The sequence below is a fragment of the Bos indicus genome, chromosome 1, assembly GCF_029378745.1.
Source record: "Bos indicus isolate NIAB-ARS_2022 breed Sahiwal x Tharparkar chromosome 1, NIAB-ARS_B.indTharparkar_mat_pri_1.0, whole genome shotgun sequence".
Lineage (NCBI taxonomy): Eukaryota > Metazoa > Chordata > Mammalia > Artiodactyla > Bovidae > Bos > Bos indicus.
Window position 1 is genome coordinate 7,133,983 of NC_091760.1, and position 24,535 is coordinate 7,158,517.

At 40.0% G+C, this 24,535-nt stretch overlaps 1 protein-coding gene across 9 annotated transcripts in view; it reads left to right on the forward strand.

Annotated features, from left to right (window-relative positions):
• Positions 1 to 24,535, forward strand: part of GRIK1 (glutamate ionotropic receptor kainate type subunit 1) — a 463,936-nt gene that overhangs the window by 303,334 nt on the left and 136,067 nt on the right. For all 9 annotated transcript variants that reach the window (XM_070785918.1, XM_070785883.1, XM_070785886.1 and 6 more), the window contains exon 4: positions 9,965 to 10,146. In XM_070785918.1, the coding sequence (XP_070642019.1) occupies positions 9,965 to 10,146 (182 nt within the window). The remainder of the gene's footprint in view (positions 1 to 9,964; positions 10,147 to 24,535) is intronic.

Below are 24,535 nucleotides of genomic sequence, written 5' to 3' on the forward strand. Positions count from 1 at the left end.
CAGAGTTTTCAGAATACGAGTGACATGATCAAATTTATATCATAAAAAGATCACGCTGGCCTTTGTATAATAAAATGACATAGAGAGGCAAGGATAAAATCGGTGGCTCCTACTGAAATCAAGGCAAGAGATGAAAGTGATAGCAATAGAGGAGTGAGGAATGGTCAGATACTGGAAGTATTTTGATGTTGAGCTAGCATAATGCTCTGAGGGAGTGTAGGCTGGATGAAAGAAATAGAGGAGTCAAAGATAACTAAGCTTTTCGGCCTGAGCCAAAGGATGGAGTTACCTTTGCCTGAGATGGGAAAAGGTATATATGGAAATAGTCTGGAGAAATAAGGAGCAGGGGTTCAGTCATAAATCTGTTCTTTGATTTTACAATGTCTAGTAGACCTCTGCATGTAGTTGAGGAGTAGGCAGTTCATATATGAATCTGGAGTTCAGGAATATAGTGGACACTGGGATACAAACTCAAGGGTCCTCAGGATTTTGATGGAACTAGATGATGCCATCAGTTAAGTCAGTTCCATCCAGATATGTTCATAAAACATAGTACTTAAGTTTTTTTTTTTTATCCATGGTTGCCTTATGTCATTTTTCAACACATCAGAGCATGAAATTTATAAAATGCAGCCTACAATAAAGAAGTATTATCTGTCACTTAAAACATACTCTCAAAGTTTTACAATGAGGATTCATTTGAAATAATCTAACATATATAAAAATGTCAATGATCAAAAGAAACACTGAATCTAGAAAGAAAACCCAAGAAAAATGACAACTGCAAAAATTACAATGACTAAAGTCTCGAAGTGCTGACTGATTGCCATGCACTATTCTAATTATTGAATGTAATTAACTCATTTAAAATGCTCAACCACCCTGTAATTAAGTGTAATAGCTACTCTTTGGCTATATTTAAACAGTGACTTGGGTTTGTTATGCCTATATTTTCCTTCACTTCCCCAAAGAAAATAGAAATATACTATATAGAAGCAAGAACCTACAAAGGTCTAAAATTTGGACTTGAAGAAAATTAAACATTTTGACATAAGTGGTCAAGCCAAAAAATAATCAGTACCAAGTAAAGGAATAAGTGAATTTTTCACCTTAGCAATCATAATTTACATCTCTCTGTTGTTATGATCACCTGTGCTAGCCAAAACACTCTGCTACCCACCCTCCTACAATCCTACCTGAAGTAGTTGGAGAATGGAAAATCCTGGGCACTCAGTACCAACATGATTATACATTACAGTTCTTTTCCTTCTGCCCTTACTCTTTCTACCCTTTCTGTTTACCCACTCTAATCCTCTGACCAGAACCCATTCAAATTTTCAAATTTCTGCTCAGGAAACCAATCTTTAGATATTTCATGGTGACTTATTATTTTTAGCTACCATTGATATTAGCCAGAATTCAGGACCAAAACATACTGGTGGAGCTAAGTAGCACATAGTTAATCTTGAATATTTTGACTAGATTCTTCTATGGGGCTCTTTTCCATTAAGAGACACAATTTTTCTTTCAGGCAGTCTTTAGCCTTTTTTGATGCCCTTTTGAAAAACCACACATATGAATATCAGCACTTAAAAGTGCTGTATTTCCCCAAGTACTCCACTCACTTACCCATCTCCATTTCTCAGTCTGGTTTTTTCCTCCCCTCTGGAGAGTATATAGATCCCCTTATGAATCCTATTAGATTTGGATGTATTAATATACCAACATGTTTGTGAAATGCCATTTTGCATGTTTCCAAGTTCACATGAAGATGAAATTAATATTTAAACTGTGTGATCTTATCTTTGGGTCCCATCACATTCATTTTTATGACATCAAATCCACTGATGTGGTACATGTAAATGAACAGAGAATTGGATTAAGACTCCAGAAAACCTAGGTACCTTTCCTTTGAACTGCTGCTCATTAAATATAACTGGAGCTGTCCAAAAATGGATTGAGCTGCAAAAAGTGAGGTAGAAAATTTCTCAAACTAAGAGGTGTTCAGCAGCAGCTGTGTAGAGGGGATTCATGCATCAAGGAGGGGTTCGACCTTGAAGGTCTCTTGCAATGCCTGGCATCTGTGACTCATTTTCAGGGCCAATTCAAACAATTAACCTCCCTCTACCTCACTTTCCTTACTGTAAAATAGCACTGACACCTAACCACCGCAGAGGTATCTTCTGAGGTTTACTGAGCTATTTATAAGACATGTCGGATACTTCATAAGAAGGGGCGATGCAAATAGCAAACTTTATTATTATTTAAGGAGAAGGCAGGGGAATTTTTAAACTTCTACTGGAAATAGCAGGTTCTTTTTTTCTCCTCCATATGCTCCACCTGTTCCCAGAGTTGATGTGCATGCAAATCAGCATTTTTCTGTGTCATGTCTGAGTACACAGAGCAGATAGATGGCCCAAGAAAGTGTTTAGAATTGGCCACTTGGACACTTTTGAAACTTATCTCTACATGCAGAGCCCAGCTCAAACTCATAGGGAATAAACAGGCTCCCTGTTCTCAAGCAAACACTTTTCAAACCACAACTGCAGTTTACCATCATTGCATTGCTGGAGGTGGGAGTGGAGGAAGGAGGCTCATGGTTTGTCTTTTTATTGAGAAAGATTTGAACTTAGAGAAAAATGGCAAGAAATATACAGTGAACTCCTATACCTCCTACATCTAAGTTTAGCAGCTGTCATCATTTGCCCTGGGCTTCCTGGTGGCTCAGATGGTAGTGTCCGCCTGCAATGCAGGAGACCTGGGTTTGATCCCTAGGTTGGGAAGATCCCCTGGAGAAGGAAATGGCAAGCCACTTCAGTATTCTTGCCTGGGAAATCCCATGGACAGAGGAGCCTGGCAGGCTACAGTCCATGGGGTCACAAAGAGTCAGACATGACAGAGTAACTAAACAACGACAAACTACTGCAGTGTGCTAGAAAACCCATCACCTTTGCCAGGGTTTGCCTACACCTTACCATTCTCTCCAACTGGACTCCAATCCTGGAAGTACTGAATGATTTGGGCAGGGCTGTCATTCACACATAGGAGGACCATTAGCAGAATTAGGAAGTGAAGCGAAGTCAAGTCACGTCCAACTCTTTCCGACCCCATGGACTATACAATCCGTGGAATTCTCCCAGCCAGAATACTGGAGTTGGTAGCTGTTCCCTTCTCCAGGGGATCTTACCAACCAAGGAATCCAACTGGGGTCTCCTGCATTGCAGGTGGCTTCTTAACCAACTGCACTATCAGGGAAGCCCAGCAAAATTAGGAGTAGTGTCCAAATCAATGGAGAAGGCAATGGCAACCCACTCCAGTATTCTTGCCTGGAAAATCCCATGGACGGAGGAACCTGGTAAGCTGCAGTCCATGGGGTCTCTAAGAGTCGGACACAACTGAGTGACTTCACTTTCACTTTTCTTTTTTTTTTAATTTTATTTTATTTTTAAACTTTACAATATTGTATTGGTTTTGCCAAATAGCAAAATGAATCCACCACAGGTATACATGTGTTCCCCATCTTGAACCCTCCTCCCTCCTCCCTCCCCATACCATCCCTCTGGGTCGTCCCAGTGCACCAGCCCCAAGCATCCAGTATCGTGCATCGAACCTGGACTGGCAACTCGTTCCATATATGATAGTATACATATTTCAATGCCATTCTCCCAAATCATCCCACCCTCTCCCTCTCCCACAGAGTCCAAAAGACTGTTCTATACATCAGTGTCTCTTTTGCTGTCTTGTACACAGGGTTATTGTTACCATCTTTCTAAATTCCATATATATGCTTTAGTATGATGTATTGGTGTTTTTCTTTCTGGCTTACTTCACTCTGTATAATAGGCTCCAGTTTCATCCACCTCATTAGAACTGATTCAAATGTATTCTTTTTAATGGCTAAATAATACTCCATTGTGTATATGTACCACAGCTTTCTTATCCATTCATCTGCTGATGGACATCTAGGTTGCTTCCATGTCCTGGCTATTATAAACAGTGCTGCGATGAACATTGGGGTACATGTGTCTCTTTCCCTTCTGGTTTCCTCAGTGTGTATGCCCAGCGGTGGGATTGCCGGGTCATAAGGCAGTTCTATTTCCAGTTTTTTAAGGAATCTCCACACTGTTCTCCATAGTGGCTGTACTAGTTTGCATTCCCACCAACAGTGTAAGAGGGTTCCCTTTTCTCCACACCCTCTCCAGCATTTATTGCTTGTAGACTTTTGGATCACAGCCATTCTGACTGGCATGAAATGGTACCTCATAGTGGTTTTGATTTGCATTTCTCTGATAATGAGTGATGTTGAGCATCTTTTCATGTGTTTGTTAGCCATCTGTATGTCTTCTTTGGAGAAATGTCTATTTAGTTCTTTGGCCCATTTTTTGATTGGGTCATTTATTTTTCTGGAGTTGAGCTGTAGGAGTTGCTTGTAAATTTTTGAGATTAGTTGTTTGTCAGTTGCTTCATTTACTATTATTTTCTTCCATTCTGAAGGCTGTCTTTTCACCCTGCTTATAGTTTCCTTTGATGTGCAGAAGCTTTTAAGTTTAATTAGGTCCCATTTGTTTATTTTTGCTTTTATTTCCAATATTCTGGGAGGTGGGTCATAGAGGATCCTGCTGTGATGTATGTCAGAGAGTGTTTTGCCTATGTTCTCCTCTAGGAGTTTTATAGTTTCTGGTCTTACGTTGAGATCTTTAATCCACTTTGAGTTTATTTTTGTGTATGGTGTTAGAAAGTGCTCTAATTTCATTCTTTTACAAGTGGTTGACCAGTTTTCCCAGCACCACTTGTTAAAGAGATTGTCTTTAATCCATTGTATATTCTTGCCTCCTTTGTCAAAGATAAGGTGTCCATATGTGTGTGGATTTATCTCTGGGCTTTCTATTTTGTTCCAATGACAAACCCACAGCAAACATTATCCTCAATGGTGAAAAGTTGAAAGCATTTCCTCTAAAGTCAGAAACAAGACAAGGGTGCCCACTTTCACCATTACTATTCAACATAGTTTTGGAAGTTTTGGCCACAGCAATCAGAGCAGAAAAAGAAATAAAAGGAATCCAAATTGGAAAAGATGAATTAAAACTCTCACTGTTTGCAAATGACATGATCCTCTACATAGAAAACCCTAAAGACTCCACCAGAAAATTACTAGAACTAATCAAAGATTATAGTAAAGTTGCAGGATATAAAATCAACACACAGAAATCCATTGCATTCCTATACACTAATAATGAGAAAACTGAAAGAGAAATTAAGGAAACAATTCCATTCACTGTTGCAACGGAAAGAATAAAATACTTAGAAATATATCTACCTAAAGAAACCAAAGACCTATATATAGAAAACTATAAAACACTGGTGAAAGAAATCAAAGAGGGCACTAAAAATGGAGAAATATACCATGTTCATGGACTGGAAGAATCAATATAGTGAAAATGAGTATACTACCCAAAGCAATCTATAGATTCAATGCAATCCCTATCAAGCTACCAAGGGTATTCTTCACAGAGCTAGAACAAATAATTTCACAATTTGTATGGAAATACAAAAAACCTCGAATAGCCAAAGCTATCTTGAGAAAGAAGAATGGAACTGGAGGAATCAACCTACCTGACTTCAGGCTCTACTACAAAGCCACAGTCATCAAGACAGTATGGTACTTGCACAAAGACAGAAATATAGATCAATGGAACTTTCACTTTTCACTTTCCTGCATTGGAGAAGGAAATGGCAACCCACTCCAGTGTTCTTGCCTCGAGAATCTGAGGGACGGGGGAGCCTGGTGGGCTGCCGTCTATGGGGTCGCACAGAGTCAGACACGACTAAAGCGACTTGGCAGCAGCAGCAGCAGTTCAAATAAATTATCTTTCCCTGAAGTAATGACTAGTTTAAAAACAAGTTTTAACTTCTTTACAATGAAATGTAAACAATTAATGGATTGCTGCAAAATGCAAACAAAAGGGAAGGCTTTCTCTAAATTTTTGTCTCCTGTGAACTAAAAAAGCCTTTTGAATTGTAAATTCTGCTGTTTGTTAATGAGGGCAGAAAGGTTGTTTTTTTCTTTTTTGAAAGCAAACAATTGCTTTGGAAGATAAATATAAACCTCCCCTTCCTTGCCCTTTATTCTTTCTACATCTTGGGTCTGTAATCTTTAAATCTGCTGATCCTCTCTTTCCTGAGGGAAATTCACCTGTATATGAACAAAATGAGTAAATTAGGGTTTAGTAGTGAGTTTCTCCAAAAGATAAATTTAGTCCAATTAAAAGCTAGTCTTTTGTACTGAGTTCTCCTTTCTCTTCTATTGGTATTAAAAACTTTCTTTTATGAAACAATTGTGAAAGCTCACAGTTACTTTTTTGGAGGAGGAGGGAGCCTGTTTATTAATGGACTCATTTGCCAAATAAAGGCTCAATGTTTTATGCTGGTTTAAAGTTCTTTTTTTCTCTCTATTTATTTACACAGATAATTATTTATGTAGTTAGTCAGTCATTCAGTCAGTTAAATATTTGATCTTACTAAGCAGTCAAAGGTGGACCTGGCTTTATGCCCTGGATCTGCCACCCAGTAGCCATACTCAATGTTAAAAAACCTGAGATCATGCCATCGGGTCCCATCACTTCATGGCAAATAGAAGGGGAAAAAGTGGAAGCAGGGACAGATTTTCTCTTCTTAAGCTCCAGAATCACTGCAGGTGGTGACTGCAGCCATGAAATTAGAAGACAATTGCTTCTTGGAAGGAATTGTATGACAAACCTAGATGGTGCATTAAAAAGTAAAGACATTACTTTGCCAACAAACTCCTTATGGTCAAAGCTATGTTTTTTTCAGTAGTCATGTACAGATGTGAGAGTTAGACCATAGAGAGGACTGAACACCTAAGAACTGATGCTTTCAAATTATGGTGCTGGAGAGGACTCTTGAGAGTCCCTTGGACAGCAAGGAGAGCAAACCAGTCAATCCTAAGGGAAATCAACCCTGAATACTCATTGCAAGGACTGATGTTGAAGCTGAAGCTCCAGTACTTTGGCCACCTGATGAGAACAGCCAACTCATTAGAAAAGACCCTGATGCTGGGAAAGACTGAAGGCAAATGGAGAAGAGGGCAGCAGAGGATGAGATGGTTAGATAGCATCACTGACTCAGTGAACATGAGCTTTAGCAAATTCAGGGAGATAGTGGAGGACAGGGAAGCAAAGAGTTGTACATGACTCTTTGGACATGACCATGGGGTCACAAAGAGTTGGACATGACTTAGTGACTGAATAATAGCAAACCTTAACACAAGGTTGAGTAAGCTGGTCCAGCCCCAATTAGCCTTGGGTCATAATTTATGAAATTAAGTAATAAGAAATGTCCATGTACATCACAAGATTTGATGGCATTAAATCCTTCTATGGGCTGTGAAGACCTTAAAGCAAGATGTGTTCATGTGTCTCCAACTTTTAGTGTGGTACTTGGCATACAGTGAACAGCCAGGAAATGTTTTCCCATAAACATGAATGAATGAAGGGAGAGAAAGCATTCAACTTTAAAGGCTCTTAATGTGTATAAGTCATCATGATAGGAAGATGCACTTCAAGACAGACATTCCATTTAGCAAAGAACAAAAGAGCAGCTTGTGGCAGCAGATGAAATGAAATTCTTAAAATTTCTGCTTATTTTATTTAAAGCCCACGTTGATCTCCCTTGTGGCCATGCTCAAATTAAAAAAAAAAAAAAAAAAAACCTGATTATAAAGCAAGAGGGCAATAGGGGAAAAAAAAATACAGGAGAGACTTGTAAGCAGCCTAAAGAAGAAAGGAGATTGGGTACCTCTTTCAACTTTTTCCCCATCCCATCAAATAATCCAAAATTATACCTGTTCCCTCAAGCATCAGCAAATTTGTATTTGCAATGCATGATGGTGACATGGAAAGACGGAGAGCTGGACCCACAGTTTGAATCCATGGCTCCTCCTATCTTTGTAACCATGAGTAAGTTACCTCATTGCTCTGAGCCTTGATTTTCATACATGAAATAATGAAGATGATAACACTTTCTTCATAGGGTTATTGTGAAGAGGAACAAATGCACAAGTCAGTGTGCTCAGTTTTTTCTATTAGTTACCCACCAGGTGCTCAGGACAAGTGATTCTGGAAGTAAGAGGAAAAGTAACCCATTTGTGCTTGTGTGTGATAGTGCTCAGTCGTGTCCAACCCTCTGCAACCCCACAGATCGTAGAGCCTGTGGGTATAGCCTGTGGCTCCTCTGTCCATGGGATTCTCCAGGAAAGAATACTGGAGTGGTTTGCCACTTCCCCCTCCGAGTTATCTTCCCAACCCAGGGATTGAACTGGCATCTTCTCCTGTGTCTCCTGCATTGCAGGCAGATTCTTTACCTACTGAACCATTGAGCCACTGAGGAAGTAGGTGAGGTAATTGGGAGCCTTCAACCACATCAGTACCTGGGAGCCTTCAATCACACTGATTTGAAAAGAACCAAGTTCCTAGGAAGTTAAAAAATTAAGAAGGATAATGAGCACTAAATTTTGATATGATTCTACAACTCCTTCTTTCCTTGCACTGGTTTATTTGACCCTGAAGAGTACCTTTCTCTCAAATTTACTGTACTTCAGAACCACACCTACCCAAGGTATGAGAGAACTCATAGCATCATAGACACAAAAATGTAGCTTCTAGGGGAAAGGGTAAAAGTGAGAGTGTTAGTCACTCAGTCGTGTCCAACTCTGTGACTCCATGGAATGTAGCCCACCAGGCTCCTCTGTCCGTGGGATTTCCCAGGCAAGAATACTGGAGTGAGTTGCCATTTCCTTCTCCAGGGGATCTTCCCAACCCAGGGAAAGAACCTGGGTCTCCTGCATTGCAGGCAGATTCTTACAAATAAGTAAATAAACAAAACAAAAAAGTAAAAGTGCCTCAAGTCCAGAGGTAGCCGGCGTATATATGCTCTATCTTGCATGGTGCATACCACGATTTCTATCTGAAGAGTGACAAAGCTTAGCATTTCCTATTGATTACTTGAAGCTGACACATCCTGAAGGCACAGGCTGTGTAATAAAAAAAAAAAAAAAATTCAATTTTCCAGTGCGAGTCCTTGAGTAAGAGCCAACATCGTGCAGTGTAACAAATGCCAGTTAACATAAGGGGAAATAAGACTAAGGCTTTATATAGCTGTTGGTCTTGCCTTAGTAAAACACTTCTGTTTAAGACAATGGTGCAGTTCACTGGATTCATTTTTGTGGTGAATTAAACATTCTTCCTCGAGTTAGTTGAGTTAGCTGTATACACTCCTATAACCACCAATGGTAGATTTTTTAAAGAATATGCTTCTGCCCTTATTATCATGACTTTTAAAGTATTCAGTGGTCTTTTCTTTTAATCAAGAAAGTATTTTCCCATCCAATGTTCAATTATATTAGAAAGAAAAAACAAGCCATTTATAATTAGCTTAAATGGCAGGAACTGAAAGATGATATAGAACAGCCCAACTAATTAACTGCAAAACAGTATGTTATATATAAATATTTGATGAAAGGGTTGCAGAGGTTTATAGTCCCAAGAAATTCTAGTATTTTACTGTTTGTTTGTTTTTAAGTAAGACGGTATATCCATCACCTCAAGCACCTTTGAAAACATCAAGCAAATTTTGTTTACAAAATTTTACAGTTATTGACTTGATTTGCAAAAGATTTGTGGTGAAAGCTGGAGAGGACAATTGCATTCTAAAAAAAATTCAAAATCCTCTTGGGAAAATTGTGCTTCTAGCCACACATACCCACAAAAGGAAAATATTATATGATCCACCATAGAAAGAGGAATGATAAATGAGCAGTCAATAGTGCAACCTTTAGGTAGGTGGCCTCTCGATACATTGGGGGAATAATATGAGTTTGACTCTAAATGGCAATAAACAAATATTCTGGACAGAACAGTCTGTTGCCTGATTGAATGTCATTTTCTAGGTCTCATTCGCCTGCAAGAGCTCATCAAAGCTCCCTCCAGATATAATATTAAAATCAAAATCCGCCAGCTGCCCTCTGGGAATAAAGATGCTAAGCCGTTACTCAAGGAAATGAAGAAAGGCAAGGAGTTCTACGTGATATTTGACTGTTCGCATGAAACAGCCGCTGAGATCCTTAAGCAGGTAAGAGGGGGAGGGAGGAAGAGAAAAGGGGGGGAATGTGTTCATTTCTCTTTCTCGAAAATGCCATCCGGTATCGCTGAGTGTGGCATGCTAAAACTCCAGCAGTTCAATTAGGCTGAAGATTGCAGTTTTCAGAACACTTTTAAAGAGCCATTGGGCTCAGGTTTCTTTGAAACCAGCTGTTGGTATGTAGTTACAGATGTGTGGTCCTGTGTCCTTCTTGAGAGATTAGTAGATCTTGCCAGCAGACATTGAGATGAGTATCATTTCAAGGTGATAAAGCATCTCTTTTATGTCTCAGAAACCCACCAGATTTTATGTATACAATGCCTGACTTGTCCTAAATACATCTTCCTCATGGCAAGTCCTCTTCTGTGAAACATGCAAGATTACAAGTGTGGTAAAACAAAAAAAGGGAAACAGGGACAAGTCACAGAAAAGATGCTTCTCTCTCCTCATTTGTTCCAAACTCTGAGCTGCCATGCATTGATCTCCATGGATAGTGTGGGTGAAAACACTTGATAAATTGTGAAACCTTATAAATGAAAGATGATAGTAATGTTAAGAGTGAACAACAGAGCAATACTTTCTGGGCATTTTGGGATGTATAGCATTGGTCTTATGCCCAAGAAAGTTCAGAATTAAAAGAAAAAAAAAAGATTAAACCTAGACTCCTGTTGCTGCTGCTAAGTCACTTCAGTCATGTCCGACTCTGTGCGACCCCATAGACGGAATCCCACCAGGCTCCCCCATCCCTGGGATACTCCAGGCAAGAACACTGGAGTGGGTTGCCATTTCCTTCTCCAATGCAGGAAAGTGAAAAGTGAAAGTGAGTCACTCAGTCGTGTCCGACTCTTCTCAACCGCATGGACTGCAACTTACCAGGCTCCTCCGTCCATGGGATTTTCCAGGCAAGAGTACTGGAGTGGGGTGCCATCACCTTCTCCAAAACCTAGACTAGTGACTCTCAAATCAGAGTGATTTGACCCCTCAGGGACTTCTAGATGTCTGGAGACATTTCTGGTCATCGTACAGGGGACAGTGGCACTCCACTCACAGCTAGTAATTAGACGCCAAGGATGCTGCTAAACATCCTATAAGGCACAAAGTCCACACCCCTCTCCCATCAACAGAGGATGATTTAGCCTAAAATGCCTTGAGAAACTCTGCCACAAAGACAATGGGAAAAGCAAGAGAGGCATCCCACATATATTTGTTAATATAGATATTTGCTTTTCTGTTTTTGACTTACTTCACTATGTTAAATAGTCTCTAGGTCTACAGATGACCCAACTTTGTTCCTTTTTATGGTTGAGTCATAGTCCATTGAATATATGTACCACATCTTCTTTATCCATTCAATTTAAGATTGACTATAGCCCTGGCTATTGTAAATAGTGCTACAATGAACATTGGGGGGCATGAGGGAGGAGATATATATATACATACAGCTGATTCGTGTTGTACAGTGGAAGCTAACACAACACTGTAAAGCAACTCTACCTCAACAAATGCTAATAAAATAATAATAATAAAATAGAAGCATTAATAAGAGTCAGGGTATTGAATTGGAGGAAAGTAGGCAAAAGTAGCCAGGTTATATTCACATGACCAGACTGGTGACTTTCTGTTTTTCGAGTGGTCACTGTCACCTAAGGCAATGTTTTTATCTAAAATGACACAAGGTGTTATTGCGGTCCTCAGGCTTCCCAGGTGGCTCAGAGGGTAAAGAATCTGCCTGCAATTCAGGAGACCCAGTTTCCATCCCTGGGTAGGGAAGATCCCGTGAAGGAGGAAATAGCTACCCACTCTCGATTCTTGCCTGGAGAATTCTACGGACAGATGAGCCTGGCAGGCTATAGTCCATGGAGTCACAGAGAAACAAACATGACTGAGTAACACATATTTACTTACTTACTAGTTTAAAAGGTATTGGGTGAGCTATGTGGTTGACTGGTAATACACACTAATTTCAGAAGTGGACCAACCCCTCCATGCACATGCAGAGCTGTGGGTTTCTGAGTAACTTGGAAGAGATCTCTTGGCACAGTCGTTCTGCTTGACTCTCCAGTCTTATATCTAATACCTGAAGGGCATTTCTTGGAAGCCATTGAGTCACAGGATGCATATAAAATTGCCACTGAAAACAATCATAGACATCATCAAAGCTAATCCTCTCACTTTATAGGAGGTAACATGACTTTCCAGAGTGATCCATCCAACTCGGCCTCCTTTATCCCACCTTGTGGTTTTTCCACTGTGACACGCTTCTTCTTCAGTTAGGCAGACTAGCCTTACTTACTTATAAAGTTACTTACTTATAAAGTATAGTTCCATTAACACGTCTTTGGATATTATAAGTACCTTTCAGTAAAGAAAGCAAGCATATTGCAGTGATGTCAATGCTGAAAGGTGAATAAATATAATCAGCTGCCCTTTATCCCAAAGCTTCATTTGAGAATTTTAATGCAGTCATTAAAGTGTGTAATGGAGTGTGGACCAGAACTGAGAAAAACACCCAGATTTTATGCAGAGCCCTCAAAATGCAAAGAAGCGTCCTATCCCAAGAGTCTTTTATAACTGAAGCCAGGGACTTCTGTTACATTTAAGGGGATGATTTGCTGATGAGGCTTCTCTTGGTTAGAAATCTATTTGGCTCACATAACTGGTCATATCTCTCCCAAAGGGCAGGCTTGGAACAGGCAAGAGAAATGCCTGGTGGTCATGCAAGGGGCTGCTAGCTTCTTCACTATTTTGCTAAATGTGGATATACAGTTCCTTTGATACAAGTGATTCTTTCCTTGTAGAATAGAGGTTACATCATTTAAAGGAAAAATTTTAAATGAAAATAAAAACACAGAAAATCATCCAAGATAAGCCCTCTCAAGGATTGTCTGGTAGGGTCAAGGAAAAATAGGATCAGTTCAGTTTTGCCCAAGCCATTGACCCAAACACTTCTTTCTCCACCCTGTGTTATCATGTTTTATCTTGCATTTGCTTTCCCTATTCGTCTGAATTGGCTGTGGAGCTGAGGGCAAGTGATTGAAGAGACTGTTCATCCCCTCTTTGTTCTAGACCAAAGATCTGAAAAGATTGAGAGGGGAGGGGAACCTTTTTAAAAGGTTCCAACATGAAACCCTTATCTTACTGCATGAGGTAGAAGTATTACCCATTTTTGAAATCAAAGCAAAGGACCAAGGTTGGTTGGATGGGTTTCATTTGGACCTCCAAGAGGCTGGTATGGTTTGAAAAGTTATAAAAAAAGGCCTTAGGACTTTCTGTTCTGGGCAAAGTGGGGCACTCTGTGTGAATGGATACTCCATGTGATTCAGTTGAACTTGCTCCATTAGCTCTGGGCAACTGCATATAGAAGCTTTTTCTGAGACCTTTCCTGTCTGTGGAGTATCTCCAGGGAGTTTGAGGATTCAGGAGTCTAGGGTCCTATTCCAGCCACCACTTAACCTATCTCTTTCTCCTGAGGGAAAGGAAAGAAGGAAAGAGACTCATCTCTTTCACAGAGACGCCAAAGATGGTATCTGACACCCTGTATGTCATCTCACGTCATCTCAGGTTGCTGTTATTGTTGTTTAGTCGCTAAGTTACTTCCAACTCTCTGAGACTCCTTGGACTGCAGCACGCCAGGTTTCCCTGTCCTTCACTATCTCCCAAAGTTTGCTCAATTTCATGTCCACTGAGTCAGTGATGCCATCCAACCATCTCATCCTCTGCCACACCCTTCTCTCCCTGCCTTCAATCTTCCCCAGCATCAGGGCCTTTTCCAATGAGTAGGCTCGCTGCATCAGCTGGTCAAAGTATTGGAGATTCAGCTTCAGCATCAGTCCTTCCAGTGAATATTCAGGGTTGATTTCCTTTAGGATTGACTGCTTTTTCCTGGTTTATCACAGTTTATCCTGAGGTAAATTTAGCATTTTCACTTCAGAGTTGACCACACTGATCTCAGATGGGTTAAGTGCTTCATACAAGGTCACTCTCTGAACTGCAGGACTGGGTCGGCAGACCACCTGATCTCAGAAACTGTGAGTCTACTTTACCGTAAAGGGCCCCCATTTTAGAGTGGAGAAGCCTTCCATTCTGAACTAGGCTTCCAGCAATGTCTGGGGAAAACACAACCAATTACTGCTCTTCTCCTTTAGATGAAATTAGTATTATTAGTTTTTACTTCTTTGGTGACTACAATCACTGCTGAGAAAATTTTCTCTGCCAGGTCAACTTGGCTTTCTTCTCATGCACATTTCTCATTATTTTTCTGTACTTCCCTACACCTTCATCATATTTTACTTTTTAATGATTCTTTAGAGAAGAGAAATCCACTGCACTTTAAGGAAGATATTTGACATTTATCTAAAAGTAAAAACTGGAAGAAAGTCTATAGTTATTCTTGGCCATGCTAATCACTTCAGCAAAGTAATTATTTCTATTCATATTGAACAAGTACTATATGATGAGAATCTGAAAAGTTATTTCCCAAAAATTTGTTAGAAATTCAAATGTCAAGACTTGATTAGGCTACGGAGGAGCAGAGCTCTCATGTGAACAAACTGTCTTTGTGAATTTCTTCAGTCTGAGAGTGGCCCCAACAAGCGTCAACATACACGTGGGACCCATCAGGTCACTAGGGGTCTTCTTCGCCCCCTGTCCCCCAATCACCTCCCAGCAGGCATCCTGCTGCTTTCAGAGGATGCCGAGCACGGCTTAATCCACCTTTAATGTCGAAATCCCAGGTCAACAGCTCCTCCTGACTTCCACCTCCCCCAAGTCTCTTTCTCCTCCCCATGACTCCTCACAGTCCGCCACATTTTCACGTCCGCTCATTCCCACTGAGTGTGATTCTACCAAGAGTAGCTGATGGCAGATAAAGATGAGGCACAGGGTAGGAGGACTCTGGGTGGGGAATTCAAAACATGTGTCTAGTGCCATGCTGGGTGATAAGCAACATTCTCCTTTCATAAACATTACAGCCCTTGATAAAATTGGTACTTTTTTTTTTTTTTTGCAAATGAAAATTGAAGCTCAGGGACAGTATTAATTTTATCAACCGAGCATGCTCTTAATGCAAATTCCTGTGACCTGTGTAATGTAACCCACCCTCCCTCCTCTAGCCTCTTTGCCTCCAATACCCTATTTCAGGGACACTCTGCCTGGATATGTAACATGGCCTCTTTTCCTTCTGTATGGCTTTTGCACTTGCAATTGCCGACACCTTTTTCCAAAATTGTCCTCACCTAAGCCACTGTGATTAATCATTCGGAGATAAAGAAGAAAGAACTCATTCTTTATTTTAAAATATTTATTTATTTGGCTGCAACAGGTCTTAGTTGTGACAGGCAGGATCTTTTGTTGCAGCGCACGGATTCTCTAGTCGCAGTATGTGGGCTCAGTACACAGCTTGTGGGATTTTAATTCCCCCACCAGGGATCGAGGGGCTTTCCAGGTGGCTCAGTGGATAAAGGATCTGCCTGTGATGCAGGAGACGTGGAAGACATGGGTTCAATCCCTGGGTTGGGAAGATCCCCTGGAGGAAGAAATGGCAACCCAGTCCAGTTTTCTTGTCTGGAGAATCGGGTGAACAAAGGAACCTGGTGGGCTACAGTCCACGGGGTCTCCAAGACTCAGACATGACTGAAGCAACTTAGCACGCCCGGGATCAAATTCACATCCCCTGCCTTGCAAGGCAGATCACCAGGGAAGTCCCAAAGAAGGAACTTGTTTCTCGTTTCTTGTGACCTTGCACTCTACTTAGTTGCTTTGTAACTCTAATAAAAATCTATAATTAATGAAAGACATTGATCCATTTGTTATCCGTATCCCCTACTATACTCTTCTATATAAGAGGATAGACGCCTTCTTTGTCTCATTTTCCTAAATCCCCCATATTAATTACATTATTTAACACACAATAAGGGCTCAATACATTTCTATTAGATGAATAAATAAAACGCATGTTCCAAGAACTGTGCTTTAGGCTCTTCATAAATAATCTTTCTTATACCCCACTCAGTATGCTGAACTCTCAGCTCTGTCAGGCACAGTGAACAAGTCCTCTGTGCCTCAGTTTCCTCAAAAGCAAGGTTTCATTCAACCCCAAAGTCCTGTATTATTAACTGTGATACGTTTGAGCTAATAAAATGCATTTTACGACCTGAAAATAAATGTGCTTCTTTGGAGAAGAGCAGAGTTGTTTTCAAACCCTGTAATAGGATTGAGAAAGCAAGTCACTATTTCAAGCATAAGTAGCGGGAACTTAATGGTCCTCTGATGGGGAGGGAGGGGACGCAATGGTGCTCCATCCAGCTGGGATACTGCTCTAGGGCTGGACTGATTTTCTGAGACAGAGAGTGGCCACTGGGTGAGTGAGAACATATTGTTTCTGACTCGGGAAACCTGCTCTCTTGTTTACATGAGCAAGTACATCAGAGGGGAGATGTTTTCCTCCCTTACAACACTCGTGGCAATAAGCATTAAGCTATAATTGAGCCATTAGTCTCCATAAAACATTTTAGCACCAAATATTTTGTAGAATTATATTGCATTTTCTCCCATCAACATTTGTGTGCTTTTGTTGTTTGTTTTTTTTTTTTCTTTTGTTTCAATTAACATAAAAATGAGGCCAGGCAGAAAATGCACTTTTTTTTTTTTAATGCCCTGCTTCCCTCTGCTAGGAAGTGCAATGTCAATGCTGATTAATCAAATAATTTTGTGCATTGATTTTTTTTTCTCATATAAGCTATGCCTAACAGCTGTGACTAAGGCAAGAGGTATAATTTCATGTTTTAGATGGGTTTCATTTCATGTTTTCACTGAACAGAAACACCATCAGTCTTCATGTCTTAGGACAGAAGACATCAAATTAAGCAGTATATACTGACATGCTAAGAGGTTGCACACCTGTGTTTGGAACTTACATCCATGAAGTCAGATCTCCAAGTCCATTATTTCTAGTCATAGAACGCATAAAATAAGTCAAAGAAGCTACCTTTTACTCAACACTTATCATGTGCCAGGTACTGTGCTAAGCAGGTTAAATGAATCATTCATTTAATTTGTATGCAGAGAAACTTCTGCATACAAGAAACTGACAGAGCTCAGAGAGGTTTCATAACTTACCCAAAGTCACAGAACTAGCTAGTCTAGGCTGCGATTTGAAACTTGTCTCAGGATTTAAAAGGAAAAGAAAGTATCCTATTCTACTGCTATTGTGTGCATCAAGATGTCAAATGATTATTCCAGTAATGGCACCTGGAACACACTTTAATTAAGCTTTCTGCTTCTTGAATGCTGTTATTTCCCTTGATTCTCAAATATCCAATCATTTCTAGTTTACACAAGTCCGCAAGAAATGCTGTTTCTGCTGAAACCCAGAAGTGAATATTGTAGGCACACGACAGAGCAATTTATTCTTTCATCCAACACCTATTTGTCGAGCACTGATTAAAGGTGATAAAGACACAACAGCAAAGACAATACAAAACCCCAAATGTTTGCCACTTTAAGGCAAAAAGAGAACTTGAAACTGAATGTCACAAGAGTTTAGCTATCCAATGCCAATATACTGGTTGGAGACCACAAAGCAATTTTTCCACAGTGGTAAGGGACTGGGACTAGAATCTTGGACTGTAAGTCGTGAGTTGCAAATTCTTTTCTTCTCCTAATAGGAGAAACTAAACACCATTTATTGGGTAGACACTGTGTGTCAGAATAGGCTATGTATTGACTAAAATGACATCTTTTTACTGTCTCAAAATATCCCATGTGACAGATGAGAAAAATGAGGTTACAGGGTGAGGGCTAGAATTTCAAACCAGGGTCTAAAGTGCCATTGATCTGAATTCCTTAGACACTCTTAATGTTCTACTTTGAACAAGTCTGTTTATTCCTCTCAACCCAGTCAGCTCATCTGTAAAAAAGGATTGTTGGATTCTATTCTAATTGTTGCTAATCTTCCCTTCAGCTCTGAGCTCCCATGCATACAAGTGAGCAAGAATCCTCTTACTAGTGTCTAGACATAAAGAACTTGCACATGGCCTTGTACTTAGTTGACTTTCAAAGAAATGGGGAAATAATTAAGCAGTTCATTCTTTTTTAAGGTTTTTTAGAGTCCTTTAGTAGTCTTTGAGATACTTAATTGATGATAAGTTCATTACTTGTATAAATTCTGACAATGTAATAGTGATGAATTTCAATTTATACTAACTAGATGATAATTTGTAGTATGTTATATAATTATTTTGGCAGCACATTCCTATCCTAATTATGTTTCTCTCGGGCTGATATTAAAATCTATTTACAATTCCTGAGCACATAGTTAGTTTGGGTTGTAAGGAACAGTCATAGATATGAGTGTGTTATTAAATATACACAAGAATTAATTGAGCTTTATGAATAATCAATGATTTCCTGAAGGGGTTTGCAATTTGTTTATATTCTTAGTGCACAAGATGCCCTTTTGAGAATTCTCTAAAATCTTCAATGAGTAGATTTGGAAAAGGACTTAGATTTGTTTCAATCTGAATTGAGAGGTAATAAAAATCACATATATGCCTCAGAAAATGCTCTAATGCTTAATTCCAGCTACATCAAAATTTGGCTGTAATAGGCAATAAGAGAAATTATCTTTGCAATGGAATTGGGGGCAATTTAAAAGGAATCACATAAAGAGTTTGAAGACTGTATCAAAGCATGTCTTAAGCCCAAGTAGAGTCAATGAACCACAGTTCTATTTAAAATTTTAAGGATGTCTGTGTCCCTCAGCATGCCTTTCTCAGGGGAAAGAATCCATAGCTTCTATCAGATTCCATAAAGAGGCCTGAAGACTGAAGCAGGTTAGAAATCACTTTGTTATGTTAACTATACCTACTTCTTCAACCATCCATAAATGCAAAGTGAAGTCGCTCAGTCGTGTCCAACTCTTTGCAACGCCATGGACTGTAGCCTATCAGGCTCCTCTATCCAGGCTTCAGCAATACATGAACCGTGAACTTCCAGATGTTCAAGCTGGTTTTAGAAAGGGCAGAGGAACCAGAGATCAAATTGCCAACATCTGCTGGATCATGGAAAAACAAGAGAGTTCCAGACAAACATCTATTTCTGCTTTATTGACTATGCTAAAACCTTTGATTGTGTGGATCACAATAAACTGTGGAAAATTCTGAAAGAGATGGGAATAGAAGACCATGTGACCTGCCTCTTGCGAAACCTATATGCAGGTCAGGAAGCAATAGTTAGAACTGGACATGGAACAACAGACTGGTTCCAAATAAGAAAACGAGTACATCAAGGCCATATATTGTCACCCTGCTTATTTAACTTATACGCAGAGTATATCATCAGAAACACTGGGCTGGAAGAAGTACAAGTTGGAATCAAGATTCCCGGGAGAAATATCAATAACCTCAGATATGCAGATGATACCACCCTTATGGCAGAAAGTGAAGAGGAACTAAAAAGTCTCTTGATGAAAGTGAAAGAGGAGAGCGAAAAAGTTGGCTTAAAGCTCAACATTCAGAAAACTAAGATCATGGCATCTGGTCCCATCACTTCATGGGAAATAGATGGGGAAACAGTGGAAACAGTGTCAGACTTTATTTTTGGGGGCTCCAAAATCACTGCAGATGGTGATTGCAGCCATGAAATTAAAAGACGCTTACTCCTTGGAAGGAGGGTTATGACCAACCTAGATTGCATATTAAAAAGCAGAGACATTCCTTTGTCAACAAAGGTCCGTCTAGTCAAGGCTGTGGTTTTTCCAGCAGTCATGTATGGATGTGAGAGTTTGACTGTGAAGAAAGCTGAGCACCAAAGAATTGATGCTTTTGAGCTGTGGTATTGGAGAAGACTCTTGAGAGTCCCTTGGACTGCAAGGAGATCCAGCCAGTCCGTTCTAAAGGAGATTAGTCCTGGGTGTTCTTTGGAAGGAATGATGCTAAAGCTGAAACTCCAGTCCTCTGGCCATCACATGCGAAGAGTTGACTCATTGGAAAAGACTCTGATGTTGGGAGGGATTGGGGGCAGGAGGAGAAGGGGATGACAGAGGATGAGATGGCTGGATGGCATCACTGAGTCAATGGACGTGAGTTTGAGTGAACTCCGGGAGATGGTGATAGACAGGGAGGCCTGGTGTGCTGTGATTCATGGGGTCGCAAAGAGTTGGACATGACTGAGCGACTGAACTGACATGAACTGACTGATCCATGGAATTTTTCAAGCAAGAGTACTGGAGTGAGTTGCCATTTCCTTCTCCAAAGGATCTTCCCAACCCAGGGATCAAACCCAGGTCTCCCACATTGCAGGCAGATGCTTTACCGTCGAGCCACCAAGGAAGCTGCAAGAATCATACATGCAAGATTCAAAATGATAAATATGAGATTCTATCAAAAAGATCACTCCACCCTACTTTCCCCATGACTGTTAGTCACATTTTTTTGTCTTAAGGGTGATCCTGTAAGATGTAAATGTCACCATTTATTCAGCTAACACATATTGGATATTTTCGATGTGCTAAAGACTGTACTGGGGTGAAGGGGGAGAATAAAATACTTGAGACTGACACATATACACTACTGATGCTATGTATAAAATAGATAACTAATGAGAACATACTGTATAGCTCACTCTGTAGTGACTTGAGTGCGAAAGAAATCCAAAAAAGAGGGGATGCATGTATATGTATGGCTGATTCACTTTGCTATGTAATACAGACTCACAGGCAAAAGGAGAAGAGGGCGGCAGAGGATGAGATGGTTGCATAACATCACTGACTCAATGGACAAGAACCGGAGCAAACTCTGGGGGATAGTGGGAAGCCTGGCTTGCTGCAGCCCATGGGGTCACAAAGAGTCAGACAGGACTTAGTGACTGAACAACAACAGAAACTAATACAACATTGTAAAGTAACTATACTGCAATAAAAATTAATTTTAAAAAGGAGAGGATTATATCTCTGAAAAATAATATATATTATATATTGCATATTATATGTATATATATATATATATATATATAAGGTGTACACCTGAAATCTACACAACACTGTGAGTCAACTATACTTCAATTAAAAACAAACAAACAAAAAAAAAAAAACAACTATGGAAAATTCCAATGTACTGGATGAGGTTGTTTAGTAGAGGACTTAGTAACTTGCTATTTGCTGTATCTGTAAAATGGGAATGTCGCAGCACATAACTCATGTTGTTTTGAGAATAGTTAAATGTGACAATACCTTAAAGGCATTAAGCAGCTCCCCACTGACACATGAAATATTCCACATGCTACGGATAATCGTCATCAGTATTATTAGAGGTAGGGTATCTAGACAAAACTACAGGAGTATACAGTGCTTCCCAATCCTCATTCTAGCCCTGTCACCTCCCCCACCACATCACAGTAGCGGTTCCCAAACCTTCCTTCAGCCTGAATGACTGTCTCGTGAGCTCATGAAGATCCCATCTGATGTCATCCAATCTCCATGCCAAACTTAACACATTACATCTTCCTCCTCATCCTTCCTCCAACCAACCTGTTTCTCCTCTGGTCCCTGTCTTGGTAACTAGAAATACCATTCAAGTACTCAAGCCAGAAACCTAGGACTCTCCTTTATTTATTATTAGTTACTGAATGCTGAAGATTCTGCCTTCTAAATATGTTCCATATTCTACCTCCTTTTCTCCATCACTTTCATCATCTTCCTCCTGTACTAGAACAATTGATCCCTTGGTCACAAGTCCCCTCCCTCTCTTTTACTCCATCCAGCCTCTTTGTAGCCTCAAAAAATGTTCATTTTAGATAAAAGATCTGATCTTATCCCTCTCATGTTTGAAATTCCGGAGTACTCTCTCCCACCCCCTTATTGACTTAATCATAAAGGCCACATTGTTTAGCGTGTCATGCAAGTCCCCCACATCTTGTGTACATTACCATTATAACAAGTACACAAGAGATCAAAGCAGTCAATACTAAAGGAGATAAACCCTGATTATTCATTGGAAGGACTGATGCTGAAGCTGAAGTTCCAATACTTTGGCCGCCTGCTGCAAAGAGCTGACTCTTTGGAAAAGACCCTGATGCTGGAAAGATAGAAGTCAGGAGGAGAAGGGGACGACAGAAGATGAAGTGATTGGATGGCATCACTGACTCAATGGACATGAATTTGAGCAAGCTCCTGGAGATGGTGAAGGATAGGGGAGGCTGGTGTGCTGCGGTTCATGGGGTCACAAAGAATCAGACACAACTTGGCGACTGAACAACAACACAAAAATAACTATTATTGTATGTATTACACAATTTTAACAATTTCATTACTATTCTTTTTACAAACTCTCCTTTCTTGATGAAGGCTGATTACATTAAAGAGATTAAAGTTCCTGAAAGATCACTAAAGGGATTTAAAATTAGGATCAAATTAATTCTAATATGTAAAGAGATGTTGTAGTAGAAGAGCCATGTAGGTCTGAATTCCTGACAGTAGGAGGAAAAGTTAGGAAGACTCCTCATAGTACCTGTGACATCAACCATGGTACAACCTTTTAGAGTGGAGTGCAGCTCTTTGAACAAAGATCAGTGGGCAGCTTATTGAGCTTTCTTGGCTTGATGGATTCATTCCTTAAGATAAAGATCCTGTTCTTGTCCTTCTACCTTTGCTCTCACCAAGGACCATATGCTTTTATTTGGGTTCTAGAAGTCCAGAAAGACTTTGTACAAATCCCTGACTTCCTTCCCACATTGACCTCCTATTATAAATACAGCATAAAGAGTTCAGGATTGAAGTCATACTTGGGTTCAAATACTATAACCATGCTGTATCCTTCAAATCTGTAAACTGATGATAACTCTTCCTCCCCAGTAGCAGATAAAGAACATGTAATGGCAGTGAACATGTTGTGAAGTGAAATAGCGTGAAAGTATTGGTTGTTCAGTTGTGTCCGACTCTTTGCGACCCCTTGGACTATAGCCCTCCAGGCTCCTCTATCTGTGGAATCCTCCAGGCAAGAATACTGGAGTGGGTAAGCCGTTCCCATCTCTAGGAAATCTTCCTGATCCAGGGATCAAACCTGGGCCTCCTGCACTGCAGGCAGATTCTTTACCATCTGAATCACCAGGGAAGCCCTATCAAATAGTAGATTTGATCATTATCGTTACAGCTTTAAAATATGCTTGGTTGATATAAATGAGTGATTCTCAGCTCTGGCTATGTGTAAGCATCACCTGGAGAGTATCGGTATCATAGATATCAATGCCTAGAACACACTTTAGACCAAATAAATCATAATATTTAGTGATGGGTACAGACATTGGTGTTTTCTACAAAGTTCTTTGGAGAGTCTAGTGCCCTGAAGAACACTGATACAAATAATTATTTTCTAAGTCTGATAGCTATTAGATAAATTTACAAAATAAAGTCATCCGAAAAGCCAAAAAGGCAGAGAAACAGGACCCAGATCATAACTTCTGTATGCTACAAAGATATCATGAGACCAAGAAGATCATCATTTAATGATTTCATGACTATTTCTCCCTCAAAATGTTACCCTCAGGCAAATTTGAGGTTTTATCACCACCATTAAGAAAAAACTTATTGTGAAAAGATTGCAGTGTATGCAGCATATTCTCTGTTAACTTTCCAGCTTCTAGATTCATTCAGCTCTTTTTTTAAAAAATGGAATATAATTGCTTTACAGTGTTGTTAGTTTCTTCTGTACAATGAAGTGAATCAGCTACATATTCTTTGCTGTTATAACTTTTCTTCCACTCTTGTCCTCTTACACATCAGATTTCCACCAGCTTCCCCTGAATGTTGCAGAAAGTTTATCCTTTGGGTTCATGTAATCCTCTAAAAGTTTTAAGTTAAGTGAAGTGAAGTCGCTCAGTCGTGTCTGACTCTTTGCAACCCCATGGTCTGTAGACTACCAGGCTCCTCTGTCCATGAGATTTTCCAGGCAATGGTACTGGAGTGGATTGCCATTTCCTTCTCCAGGGGATCTTCCCAACCCAGGGATCGAACCCAGGTCTTCTGCATTGTAGACAGATGCTTTACTGTCTGGGCCACCAGGGAAGTCTAGAAGCTTTACTCTCTCCTGTTTGCCAGGTTGCCTATTTCATTTTGGCAGGGGGAAATCTTTTTTTTTTTTCCCCCCTGCTCCTGTTGTCAGCAGCACAAACCCCTTAAACTGCATAATCTTTTCTTTCTGCACATGGATGATGCCATGTGGCTCTTCTAGTAGGATTACCTTCTGAAGCTAAACTAAACCCCATGGTCTCCAATTCACTTATTAATATCTATTAGTACCAGTTTCCTTTCTTCTTCTGACCAGACCTCTGGAAAGAGAAGCCTATATAGTACCTAAGACTGAAAGACACTCCCAAATAGTACAGGTAT